This window comes from Balaenoptera acutorostrata, chromosome 7, assembly GCF_949987535.1.
Source record: "Balaenoptera acutorostrata chromosome 7, mBalAcu1.1, whole genome shotgun sequence".
NCBI lineage: Eukaryota > Metazoa > Chordata > Mammalia > Artiodactyla > Balaenopteridae > Balaenoptera > Balaenoptera acutorostrata.
The window spans coordinates 115,383,271-115,396,579 of record NC_080070.1 but is presented as its reverse complement, the minus strand read 5'-3'; the positions used below and the strand labels follow the sequence as shown (position 1 = coordinate 115,396,579).

The 13,309-nt window shown below is 42.3% G+C and overlaps 1 protein-coding gene across 7 annotated transcripts in view; it reads right to left on the bottom strand.

The window, feature by feature from the left end:
- The window catches only part of GRB10 (growth factor receptor bound protein 10), a 222,400-nt gene that overhangs the window by 114,261 nt on the left and 94,830 nt on the right, over nucleotides 1-13,309 (bottom strand). For all 7 annotated transcript variants that reach the window (XM_057550410.1, XM_057550415.1, XM_057550413.1 and 4 more), the window contains one exon: nucleotides 10,364-10,454. In XM_057550410.1, the coding sequence (XP_057406393.1) occupies nucleotides 10,364-10,454 (91 nt within the window). The remainder of the gene's footprint in view (nucleotides 1-10,363; nucleotides 10,455-13,309) is intronic.

The window sequence follows — 13,309 nt, the reverse complement described above, 5'->3', positions numbered from 1 at the left end:
TGCCCTCAAGACATGTATCATCTCAGGAGAAAGGGGAAAAATACAGTACATAAAGGAACTCTTAGAAGGCAGCTTTTATGTACAGGTGTGTGCTAGGTGTTTCCCCTCAACTATCTCAAAATGCGAAGGTGGAGAGACTTGGCTTTGATTCCAATTTCACCACCGTATGACCTCTCTGTGATTTCCAGGCAAGCACTGACCCTCTCCTGCCCCGGTTTCCCTATCTGTAGCTTTGATGACTAGATGAAAAAATGAGACTTGCAGGAGGATTTCTAGCACAGGACTCCAAGGTACCATCATCATCACTACTATTGATCTTCACAATAATCATGCAAGATCCGTGTATACAAACGAATAATCTATACTGCACGCTGGTTACTAACTTGCCTGCTGTCCCAGGGCAAGATGAATCAAGAGGTAGAACAGCAGCCCCACACTCGGCCGCCCCCAGCATCTGGTGACATCGGATCAGCTCCCTGAAGGGGAACATCCAAAACAAGACCATCTTTTTGCATCTATTTTACCATCTCCAGCAAATGACATTCTTTTCTAATTGTGGTCTTCTCTACTCGGCAAACAGTCTTCCATGCGATACTGGGGTTTCTGAAACGGTCTTGGCTCCACATCTTTCTTCTACGCTTACACTGTTCCTAGGGGAAGAAAAAGCACTCCACCAAATACAGTTGTGCACATTAAAACTGCACCCTAATAACCAAAACTTTTGGTCTAAAGAAAACCAAGAGAAGCAACCAAAGCAGAAAAGATCTGTGACGGGGTGACAGGACCACGGGAGGCTGAGGACCAGAAGGCATCCCTCGATTCAGGGAGCCGAGTTGCTGGATTTCCGAGTCTCCTTCTGAACTGGGGACTGACTCCGTTTCTGGAGTTCACAACACCAGGGATCGTGGGCGATGCTTTGATCACATCTCAGGAGGCTTGGCTGTGTGCACACACGGCCCCGTCTTCAAAGAGAACACAGTCCCAGCTCATGTGCAGTGACTTTCCTGCGTGGATTTCAAACCTCTCCACTCCTCGGGGCATCTCTGCTCAGCTGTGGTCTGCTGAGTGGAGCAGGACAGGGCTAGACCACTCAGCTTCACTGCTGAGCAAGAATGACAATCAGATGCAAGTTGTTTAAAATGAGAAAAGGCCAAACTTCCAAAAACCACAATTCTCTGAAACCTCACATCTCAAAAAATATTATCAAGAAAAAGCTGAACATAGAATTCCCATACTATTAAGCAATTCCACTCCTAAGTATATGCCCAGAGGAACTGAGAGCAGAGACTCAAACAGATATTTGCAGACCCATGTTCCTTGCAGCATTAGTCACAACAGCCAAAAGGTGAAGGCAGACCTAGGGTAGACTGACAGATAAAGTGATAAACAAATGTAGTTTACAGACAACAAAATATAATTCAGCTATCAAAAGAATGAAACTCTCGTACATGCTACAACCAAGATGAACCTTCAAAACACTATACTAAGTAAACCAAGCCAGGCACAAAAGGACAAATATTGTATGAGTCCACGCACACGAGGTACCTAGAAAAAGGCAAACTCACAGAGAAAGAAGAGAGTAGAAGAGAGGTTACCAGGAGCTGGGGGAATTCTTGCTTAATGGGTACAGAGTTTCTGTTTGGGATGATAAAACATTTTTCAAATAGATAGTGGTGAGAATTGCACAACACTGTGAATGTACTGAATGCTATTGAAACACACTTAAAAATGGTTAAAATGGTAAATTTTATGTTATATGTATTTTACCCTCATAAAAAAATACATTTTTTAAATACTGTCAAGAGTAATTAATTCCAGCTATTGCAAAGCCTCCCACTTTCCAAAGAAGACACATCCCTTTTGCAGCTTGCTGCTAGGAAATGTCTGAAGCATTTTTAACAACCGTCACACAAAAATAAGCTGCTTAGGTTAGGAATGAGCTAACAGAAACCAGGGCATTAAATCCTCTTTGCCAGAGAGAAGGAACAGGTCAAGGAAAGTCATGGCAGATCTTTTATTCTAAACATCAGGTCCCTTGCAAAGGACCAGATCAAACACCTCACCGACACCTAAGGCCTAGAGCTGGAGCACCTGGATGCGTTGAAGATTAAGGAAGCAAGAAAGAACAGCAAGTGCTGTCCCGTATCCCAAGCTGTCTCGTTAGGAAGAACTTCCGGCGCGGAGGTGGTCAGGAGAGGAGGGATGGCTCAGGGATGCAGGAGGGCCCCCTCCACCCCGGGCAGGACAGGCTGCAGGCTCCTGCAGGCTGTGCAGACCCCGGCTTGGGACGGGGCAGAGCCACCACACCGGGAGGGCACAGGCCTCTGTGCTGCAACAGCCGGACGCTGCAAAGCCCAGCCCGCGCACACAAACAGGCACAGGGACACGCGGGGCCGCAGGGGTGCCAAAGGAAGGCTGAGCATGCGGCACCTGAATGCACTTGAAAGAGAGAGAGAGACCTGCGCTTTTCTGCCCCACGTCACAGACCTGGGAGCACAGGCTCCCTCCAGCCCCAGACCAGCCGCTTCCACGTTTCCACGTGAAATGACCGTGCAACATCACATACAAACACAGCATGCTGGCCTCTTTTGCAAACTGCCTGCTCCTGCTCTTTGCCAGTTTTTCTATTCGATTGTTTCTCTCAGGTATAGGATTTTTTACAGTAAACTGAGGATACTAATATTTTGCATGTTATACGCACTGCAGATATTTTTCCCGGGCCAAAGTGTGCCTTTCAGTGTTTTAGATGCTGTCTGTTAGGTTTGTACAGCAATCTGTGTGTTATGGACTCAAACATCTTTCCTTTATGGTTGTGCTAAGTCTTACTTAGGAAGTCTTTTCTCAGCCTGAGTGTATGAAGATTCTCACTACTTATTAATTCTTCTTTTTTTTTAAAATTTTTATTGGAGTATAGTTGATTTACAATATTGTGTTAGTTTCTGGTGTACAGTACAGTGATTCAGTTATACACATACATATTTCCATTCTTTTTCAGATTCTTTTCCCATATAGGTTATTAGAGAATATTGAGTAGAGTACAGCTGCTATACAGTAGCTCCTTATTAGTTATCTATTTTATATATAGTAGTGTGTATATGTCAATCCCAACCTCCTAATTTATCACTTCCCCCCACGTTTCCCCTTTGGTAACCATAAGTTTGATTTCAAGATATGTGTAAATGTCCATCGATAGATGAATGGATAAAGAAGATGTGGTACATATATACAATGGAATATTACTCAGCCATGAAAAAGGATGAAATCATGCCATTTGCAGCAACATGGATAGACCTAGAGATGATCATACTAAGTGAAGCAAGTCAGACAGAGAAAGACAAATATATGATATCACTTATATGTGGAATCTAATAAAAAATGATACAAATGAGCTTATTCACAAAATAGAAAGACTCACAGATCTTGAAATCACTAATTCTTATTATTAGACAAAATAAAAAACATTTTGTTTTCCACTTTTAGTCAGTCACTCCTGAAATTGATGGTTGTGGATCACATATGGTAGGGATCCAGTTTGCCCCCTGAAATCGATGGTTGTGGATCATACATGGTAGGGATCCAGTTTGCCCCCTGAAATCGATGGTTGTGGATCATACATGGTAGGGATCCAGTTTGCTTGCTGGAATCGATGGCTGTGGATCATACATGGTAGGGATCCAGTTTGCCCCCTGAAATCGATGGTTGTGGATCATACATGGTAGGGATCCAGTTTGCTTGCTGGAATCGATGGCTGTGGATCATACATGGTAGGGATCCAGTTTGCTTGCTGGAATCGATGGCTGTGGATCATACATGGTAGGGATCCAGTTTGCCCCCTGGAATCGATGGCTGTGGATCATACATGGTAGGGATCCAGTTTGCCCCCTGGAATCGATGGCTGTGGATCATACATGGTAGGGATCCAGTTTGCCCCCCATCCCCCATGTCCACCACCCCTGGAGGAGTCACGGGCCCCCTGTCCTCAGGGCTCTACCACAGCTTCTCTGTGCTGTACTGAGTTTCCGTAACTGTCTGGGTCTCTATGGGATGTCTCTTTGTCTATCCTTGCATCAATAACATGCTTTCCTAACTGTGATGCCTCATAAGCAGCCTTGCTACCTCATGGTGCAAATCACCCCTTCCTGCCTACATGTGCTTTGCTCATCTTCAAATTTGTCTTTGCTGTTATGGAGTTTTCACATGTCCGCATTAGAGGTAGGAACCATCTATCAGGTCACACCAAACGCTTCAAAACTTGCTTGCAACTGCATTCAATTTAAAGATAAACTTGGGAAGACATAACATCTTCACTATTTAAGTCTTCTCATTTGTGATCGTGGGATAACTCTCCACGTATATAGGTCTTTTTTATGTCCTTTAAAAACATCTTAGAACGTCAAGTAATCTAGTTGAATTTATTTCTAGATACCTTATCATTTTTGTAAATATGTAAGTGGGATTTCTATTTGCATTACACTTCCTGATTGTTTTCTACCGTTGCACAAGGTATTTTTACATTTTATCTGTTGATCTCACCTATCTACCAGCTTGAAGAACTCATTTATTTTAAATGGATTTTCTATTTGGATGATATTGGGCTGGCCAAAAAGTTCGTTCGGGTTTTTCTGTAAGATAACATCATTTGCAAAGAGGCACCAATTCCATTTCTTCCTTTTGGTGTTTGCCCTTCTGGTTCTGTGTTTGTTTTATGACACCGGTGAAGGCCTCTTGTGACAGCAGGCCTTTCTGTGCCATTCCTGACTTTCACGGACATGACTCTAATATTTCTCCACCATGGATGCTGGGTGCTGTATATCTTCGACAAACAGACTTTAAACAGGTTACAGAGGTTTCTTTTTACTACAGACAGTCCCTGACTTAATGGTACTTCCACTTACGATTTTTCGACTTTAACATGGCGAGAACGTGATTTGCATCCAGTAGAAATCGTACTTCGAATTCTGCATTTTGATCATTTCCCGGGTTAGTGACATGCTGTCCGACCCTCTCTCGTGACACTGGGCAGGGAGCCTCAGGACCCAGCTCACGAGGGTAAACCACTGATACACTTGCAACCAGTCTGGACCCAGACAACCATTCTGCCTGCCACTTCAGTACAGCATTCAATAAATTACGTGAGACAGTCGACACTTTATTGTAAAATAGGTTTGTGTTAGATTTCGCCCAACTGTAGGCTAATGAAACTGTTCTGAAAACATTTAAGGTGGGCAAGGCTAAGCTACAGTGAGTTAGGTGTATTAAATGCATTTTTGACTTAACGATATTATCAAATTGCAATCAGTTTATAGGGATGTAAGTCAAGGAAGATCTGTACTGGTTTAGTAAGAGTTTGGTTGTTACTGTTTGTTTTGTATTATATGAGTGGAGAACTGTATTAAACAACTCTGTCTCCGGTACGATGACCATTTTCTTTCCTTTAATCTTTTCATGTGTTAAATGTGTTCATAGTCTAATGATGGGAAAGCATCCTTGCATTATTATAATAAATCCAATTTGGTCATAACATTTGTTTGTTCTGTGTTTTATTTAAGACAAACTGTTAAACGTGATTGCTCAATGCTTTCCACAGACTTTTTGGTTGTATGTTAAAATATGAAATAGGCCCGTACTTGGATTTCTTGGACTGTCTCTTACAAAACTACAGAACATTATAAAATGAGTGGGAGAGCTCTTCTCCTCTCTCTCTCTAGCCACTGGCATAAAAAGAGAAATTATTTGTTTTTTGAAGGCTCCGTGACACTCATTTGCAGAATTCCCTGAGCATCTCTGAGGAGGTATTATTTTCTGACTCCATTCTGCCAGATCTTTATTAAAATTTTATATTCCTCCAAGCGTCAACTATGTTTTGTTTCTCTCTTTCAACTATTCTTCTTTATTCCTTCAGGATTCTCCACCTAAAACTTTTGAGTGCTGTCTGTACTCACAGAGCTATATTTTCCATCAGGTCACATAATGTTTAATTCACACAGCACAGAAGAAACCAAATTCTCGGTTTTCTTAGGTAATCTCTAGGCTATTTCTCCTTTCAGATGCAATCAGGTTTTTGTTTTTGTTTTTTTTTAAGACTTTATTTTTTTTAGAGCAGTTTTAGGTATACAACAAAATTGAGAGGGGGATGCAGAGTTTCCCATTTATCCCGTACTCCCTACATATGCATAGCCGCCCATGAGCACCATCACTCACTAGAATGGTACATTTTTTTTTTTACCAAGGATGAACCAACACTGACACATCATAATCACACAAAGTCCACAGCGGACTTCAGGGTTCACCTTTGGTGAACCTTGGTACATTCCATGGGTTTGGACAAATGTATCCATAGTGATATCGAGCATTCTAACATCACACACAGTGTTTTCACTGCCCTAAAATCCTCTCTGTTCTGCCTATTCATCTTCCCCCACTGTTGCCTCTGTCTCCATAGTTTTCTCTTTTCCAGAATGTCATTATAGTTGGAATCATACAGTATGTAGCCTTTTCAAACTGGTTCTTTTACTTAGTAATACGCATTTAAGATTTTCTGTGTCTTGTCATGGCTTGATAGCTCATTCCTCTTTAACACTGAATAATATTGCACCACAGTTTATTTACCCATCACCTACTGAAGGACATCTTGGTCGCTTCCACCATTTGGCAATTATGATTGAAGCTGCTATAAATATCTGTGTGCAAGTTTTCAGGTGGACATACATTTTCAACTCATTCGAGCAAATACCAAGGAACATGAATGGCTGTCTCATATGGTAAGAGGATGGTTAGTTTTGTAAGAAACTCTCAAACCGTCTTCCAAAGTGGCTGCACCATTTTGTAGCCCCACCAGCAATCATGAGAGTTCCTGTTGCTTCATAGTCTCTGAAGCATTTGGTGTTGCAATTTTGACGGTATATTTCTGCAATACATTAATTATCCATTTCCCTCATACGTTCACATTTATTGGCATGAAGTTGTTCACGGTTTTCTCATTTTACGATACTTTTTTATCTCCGACATGCTCCTCGTATGATTTTCTTGCACGTCCTTCTTCCTCCCGAGAGTCTGTGATTTTGGTAGATTTTAGGAAACACTGGCTTTAGTTGTGTTTCTGTCTATTGATGTTTTTGTCATCATTTCAATGATTTCTGATCTTAACTTTTATAATGACTTCCTTCTACATTCCTTAGAGTTATTCAATTTTCATTCTTCTAATTTCAATTTTTCCTCCTTTTAAAGATTAGAAATTCAGTCTTGAATACCATTTTGCAGCATTTTATAATTTCCAAGCTGTAGTACATGCCTTTTTCATTCAGTTCTAAACGACTGATATTTTCATTGTGACTTCCTCTCTAACCATGAGTGAAGTAAGGAGGTATTGTAATGTTTCCACAATATGTTTACATATTTTCTTTTGAACTTTTTCTGTTGACTTCTGATTTAATCACACTGGGTCAAAGACTGTGGCATGCATGAAACAGATTGCATACAATTCAGTTCAACTTTCCATATATGGTCAACTTTTTAAAAAGTTATACAGATTTTAGAGAAGAATCAAGTGTTTGTCTGTTGGGTGCAGGGTTCTACGTATTTCTACTAATTTGAACCTGTTAATACTGTTAGAGATATCCTAACAGTATTATATATAAATAATACTATAACACTACTATAATTATATATAAATAATGCTATAATTATAATACTATAATTATATATAAATAATACTCCTCGTATTTTATATTTTGTTTGACATCCTTTTTTGTTCACATCTGGTTTTTCGTCCTTTTCTGCTTGATGTGGGTTGTTTTTATAAACTGTAGATTCCCTTATATTTTTTCTGCTAGGTTAGAAACTACAGATTATACACATATTCTTTGAGTAATTACAGTCAATATTTTAGTTGCACCTAATATTTTAAAATACGTAACTATCTTTTTTTCTAATGTAGTCTCAAGTCATTTTACATTCCCTTTATCCTAACTAGGGTCTTATTATGATTCCATCACACATTTAACACTCATTCCCAATGGCTAATTAACCAAAGTTTTAGTTTAACCTAGTTTTAACAATTCACATAGAATTCAACTTATGACACGGCATTTCCTTCTCGGCCGTTACTCTTTTCATGCTCCAGGCCTTCCTCACCACCCACATTCCTTCTTGTGGAAGTAAAACTTTTAATCATTCTTTTAGAGAGGACTGCCAGTAATACATTGCCTCAGCCTTCATCTGAAAGCTTTGTTTTGCTTTCACAAGATGTTGGTATAAAATTTTAGACGGACAGTTCTTTTTCCCTCAACACCTTAAAAATCTCCTGCGTTGTCTTCTGGCTCCTCCTGGGCCCAAGTCGGCCATCCATCCAATGGCCATTCCTGGGCTGTGAAATCTGCTGTTTCCCTTTGGATTTTCTCTTGTCTTCCATTTTCTGGAATAATGCTAAATGCTTTTAGATGTGGATGAACCTTCATTTTTCCTCTTAGTTCTCTGAGTGCAGTTGGGGGGCTCTGTCTCCTCATTTCTGGCCCGTTCTTGGCCAGCATCTCTTCAAACCACACCCCCATTCCCTCCACTCTCCTGTCCTCATGCGTGTCTAAATGACCGTGTCCAATGGCCCGTCCACGTTTTCCCAGGACTCTCTGGGCTAGAGGGAGGTGATTCCAGCTCATCCATTCTCTTTAGACCAAATCCAGCATTTTGGAAATGCCAATGGCTATTCATCTCATTTCCAAAACTTCTCAGGGACTCTCACACACCCCGTTCTTGCTTCATTTCTTCCCATTGTGTTTCACAGTTTCTTGTCCTCTCTAGTGGATGTTATTCGTGCTTTCATCTCCAGGGCATTACAAACACACTTATCTGCACGTGTAAAGTGGCAATCTCTCGATCCTAGGAGCTGCACCGCCTAGTAGCAGACTGCTTCCCGTGCTGGGAACACCGGCGTGCAGTGGCACCTGGGCTGGGCTGTGCTTGTGCGTCCCCTGCCCACCCTCCCATGTGCTGGGGTATTGGGACGCTCGGGGACCTCCTCAGGGGAGGCTGCAGTGCTGCGGGGCCATGCCAGCTGCCTGGCCGTAGGTCCACATGCACTGTTTTCCAGGGTCTTTCAGGAGGGGGCGTGCCCCACCCCAGCTCCCAGCGAGCTGCAGGAGCTTGGCCCCTACTATTCCCTGGGACCTGAACCGCTGCCGTCGGTGGTGGCTTTGGGACCTACAGCCTGGTGGGCACGGGTGTCAGCCCTGCTCGCTGCTCTGGGGGCATCTCCGTCCTGTGTCTGAGCCAGGCTGAGTCCTTTTGATTTTCCTGTTTTATGTGCCATGTGTGCAGAATTACTGAAGACTGGAGGGAAAGGTGGTCAATGTCATGAAGGCTTAAAAGCCTGAACTGTCTGGGGAGCTGAGTTCAGCCTAGAGTCACGTCCGCTCACTCCCCCAGGCCCAGCCGCAGCTGCTGAGACACGCAAACCCCAGGTCACTCACTGTAACCAGTGAGACGTAATAAGTCAAGATTTCCCTGAGTTTCAAAGCCGACGTGATCAAAATGGTACTCCTCTCGCATCACCTTGTGTGAGAGTTTTCTAAAAGGGCACCCTAAAATTATGCTTGACACAGGAAATCCCGACAGCTTTTATAAATCTTCTAATGCTTGAGAAAACATCCTTTTGACTTCATGGCCAGCTCCCAGACTTCATTTTTGCTAAATGTCATCCTCTTTCTCCTTAGGCAATTAAGAAAATCTGATTATTCTAATTCCTACCAGCTCTAAACCCTACAATTTCTGATACTTAAACTCTCTAATAATCTCAACCACCAGCCATGTGTGCTTTTCCGGTCCCATCTCATGATCAGACCAATTCTCTTCCTAAGCCCTGTCCTACACCAAAGCTTGGGTTTATTAGACCTAAGTTACCAGACCTTGTAACCATTTAAGACATTCCCTTCTTCCCCATGGTGATCCCATCAGAAACTAACCAGAAGGAACAGAAGGAAGCCTAGGAAAGTAGAGAACTGCCAAGAGTACCTACACGCAAAACTAGCTTAAGTGCAAATAAAAAGGCCAAAATCAAGAGGGCCCCACCATGGAGGGGCTTCTAAGGCTGCCTTGAAGTTGAATCCTGGGAAAATTCACATGAAATCTATCTGGAAGTTTTGCTCACTGAAGTTGGTTCATTGAAAGAAACTATATGAAGATGTCATAACCAAGTATTTCTCTTTCATAGAATTTATTTTCCTTAAAGGGGAAAACAAGAGCTAAGGTCAGCATCTTCTTGTATCAGAGCCAGGAACAGTTTCTTAGAATACAAAGCCTAGCATCGCTGCAAAGCTGTAGTGAGAGTCAGGGCATCTGTGTCCGGGCGCTTTTGTGACTCCGTCCTTACCTTGGTGATTCGCCAGCCGGTCGGGTGGCGCTGGGAAGCCGGGTCCTGCCAGATCTCCAGGACGGCGAGGAGATGTCTGCTCCACCTGGCCCTGGAGAGACAGGTGCGGAAAGGCTCTGGTCAAAAGAAGCACTTCACACGGGTCACATCCACCACCCCCAGCATTTCTTTTCTTTCTCCCCCCATTTCTTACTTTTTCAATTTATTTACTTTTTTAGTTTTAAACGACAGTTGTTTAAAATAACGCTGTAAAAGGAAAGTTAATCATAAAAAGGGACAGCCTGCTGGCTAGGGAGTTGGAAGAAAAAGTTACTCTTTGTTTTTGGCTTAAATTGCTTTCCCTGAATAGCAATTCAAGAAGAACTACTGTCAACTGCAGGGTTTAAGCCTGTAATGTAAAGAATTAGTATTCCACGGAGCACAGGCAATCTCCTGTAACAATTACTGGTGATCAAGCCCTAGGCGGTCTGTTACCTGGGAAGGAAATGCCCAGCGACTGTTTTATGACTGGACCCTCCACAGAGCATCCGGAGCTCAGTGGCACTGCAGAAAGAAATTTTCCTAATAGTATAGATTTATTCAGACTAAAATTTTTTCCTACATCAGTTTTAATAAGTTGTATTTTTATAGGCGTTTGTCGAATCTAAAATTCTAAATTTATTGGCATATTATTCATAACATCCTCTGATTTTATTTTACTATCTGAAGAGATGTCACTATAATTTTCCTGTTACTGGTTGTTGGTGGGATCTTTCTTGATTTGTTTCACTGATTAGTGGGAAATACATTTTATTGATATTTTCAAAGAATAATCTTTTAGCTTTTTTGATCCTCTCTATTGTATTTTGTTTCTATTTCAGTATTTTTTCTTTTTTTTTCTAATTTTATTGGAGTCTAGTTGATTTACAATGTTGTGTTAGTTTCAGGTATACAGCACAGTGATTCAGTTATATATATACATACATTAATTATTTTTCAGATTCTTTCCCCTTGTAGGTTATTACAGAATACTGAGTAGAGTTCCCTGTGCTATACAGTAGGTCTTTGTTGTTTATCTATTTTATACATAGTAGTGTGTATATTCAGTGGCATTTTTTAGACCTCAGGTGAGGAGAAAAATTTTCGGCAAAAGTTAAAACAGCAACATTAAAACCAAGCCCACAACTCCAGAAAAACATCTTCACGGGATTATAATCAAGCCAATGAAAGATACATTAAAACATGGACAAAGAAAATGGGCCTGTAAAATATTTACATGCTTAAAATAAAGTATTAGCAGTGATTAACTTGGGGTGGAGAGATGACAGATTTCTCTGGCAGATTTAAGAAGCTTTTGTAATTTTTATAAATGCACATGTATTGCCTCTGTAATTGGAAAGGTTTTAGAACTGTGTCAGAAAGTATAAGATCTGCGTGGAAAATCTATTAATAAAAATTGACACAGTACCAGTAGCTACCTTCAGCATCCTGGTACCACAAAGCTCCGCACATGGAAAGTCCCCCCCACCCCCCCGTGGGTGCCGGCATGCCGTGGAGCTTATGCTGCCAGCCGAACTCCCATTTCATAGATGAGGAAGCTGAGGCATGGAAGGAGCGTCCACCCACTATCACCCCGTGGTTAGGGGCAGCCCTGGGACTGGGCCCCAGGCAGCTGGGCTCCAGAACCCAAGTGCCTTCCAGCCCAAGCTGCTCACACAAGAAACTCCAAAAAAGCACATTATTCTGACAGGACACTTCATGGCCTGAATGCCCCCCCCACCCCCTGGCCAGCCGCTTCTGCATCCAGAGCCCTGGCCTGCCCGGGTGTGGCAGAAGATGGGTGATAACTCCACTGTGTGTCCACAGGTGTGGGTCTGGTCCACACTCCGCTGGGGCCACTCCCGAGAGAGGGAGGGCAGAGTGGGGAGCAGCCCGGAGAGAGTCCAGAAGGGAGAGAAGATGCTTGCTACCCGGGAAGCACAGCCGCCTTCACACCTTCCTCCAGAAAACCTAGGAAAACTGAACAAAGACCTCTGGTAGGGGAGAGATTTTCACGAGCTTCTCTCTCTCTGCTCTCCCCCTTCAAAAAGAATAGCTCTCTTTTGGCTTTTTTAATCACAGGCGTAATGCTTGCTAGTTAGGAAAATCTAGATGCTAAAGAAAAGTATAAAGACAAAAATGAAAATGAACCTCTCTTCTCTCACTCGAGGATGTTATCCTACCAGCAGTTTTTGGGCTGTTCTTTCAGAGAAAAAAAAAAAAAATGCACACACAGACAGTGTGTACAGATGCAATGTTTGAATTATTTATGGATAGCATATATGTTATATTTGAATCACATGGGGGTTATAAATGATTCTGATAAAAAATGGAATCACAATCATGACACCTCCTGTTACATTTTAACGTAGCTTTCTGAAATTTTTCCATGGCAACAAACATTCCCCATCAGCCCCTTCATAATTCTAGCATACCCCATTAAGTAGCTGTGTAACACGATTTCTTTCATTAATACCGTACTGGCGAACGTACAGTTTGTTAAGAAAGTAAGGTTTTGATTGGGAGAGAGGAGAGGGATTAGTTTGGAGAACGTGGTGTCTGGGAGGCAAGAGTGATGCCACTAAGACTGCCCCCCTCCCCCGCCCGCAAGGTGCTGAAGGTGGAGCCAGGCGGTCAAGGTCAGAGAACAGGGTGGTCCCCCCAGCCTAGGCGATTCAGCAGTCTCCCCGTCCGGGGTCACCCCACCTACTTTCAGTACCTCCGCAGCCCAGTGTTTCTCCATCCAATCGGCTCTTTACCACCTGAGAGAAATAATTTTTCCTTCTTTTCCAAATCTTAAAACCGCCCATATAAATTTTTGGAAATACAAAGCAGATACAAAAATTAGCCTAAATCCCATGACAGAGGGGTAAGGTAGCATTCTCCTGGACTTTGCACCTTTACTATGCATAGCTGGACATTGCGGAA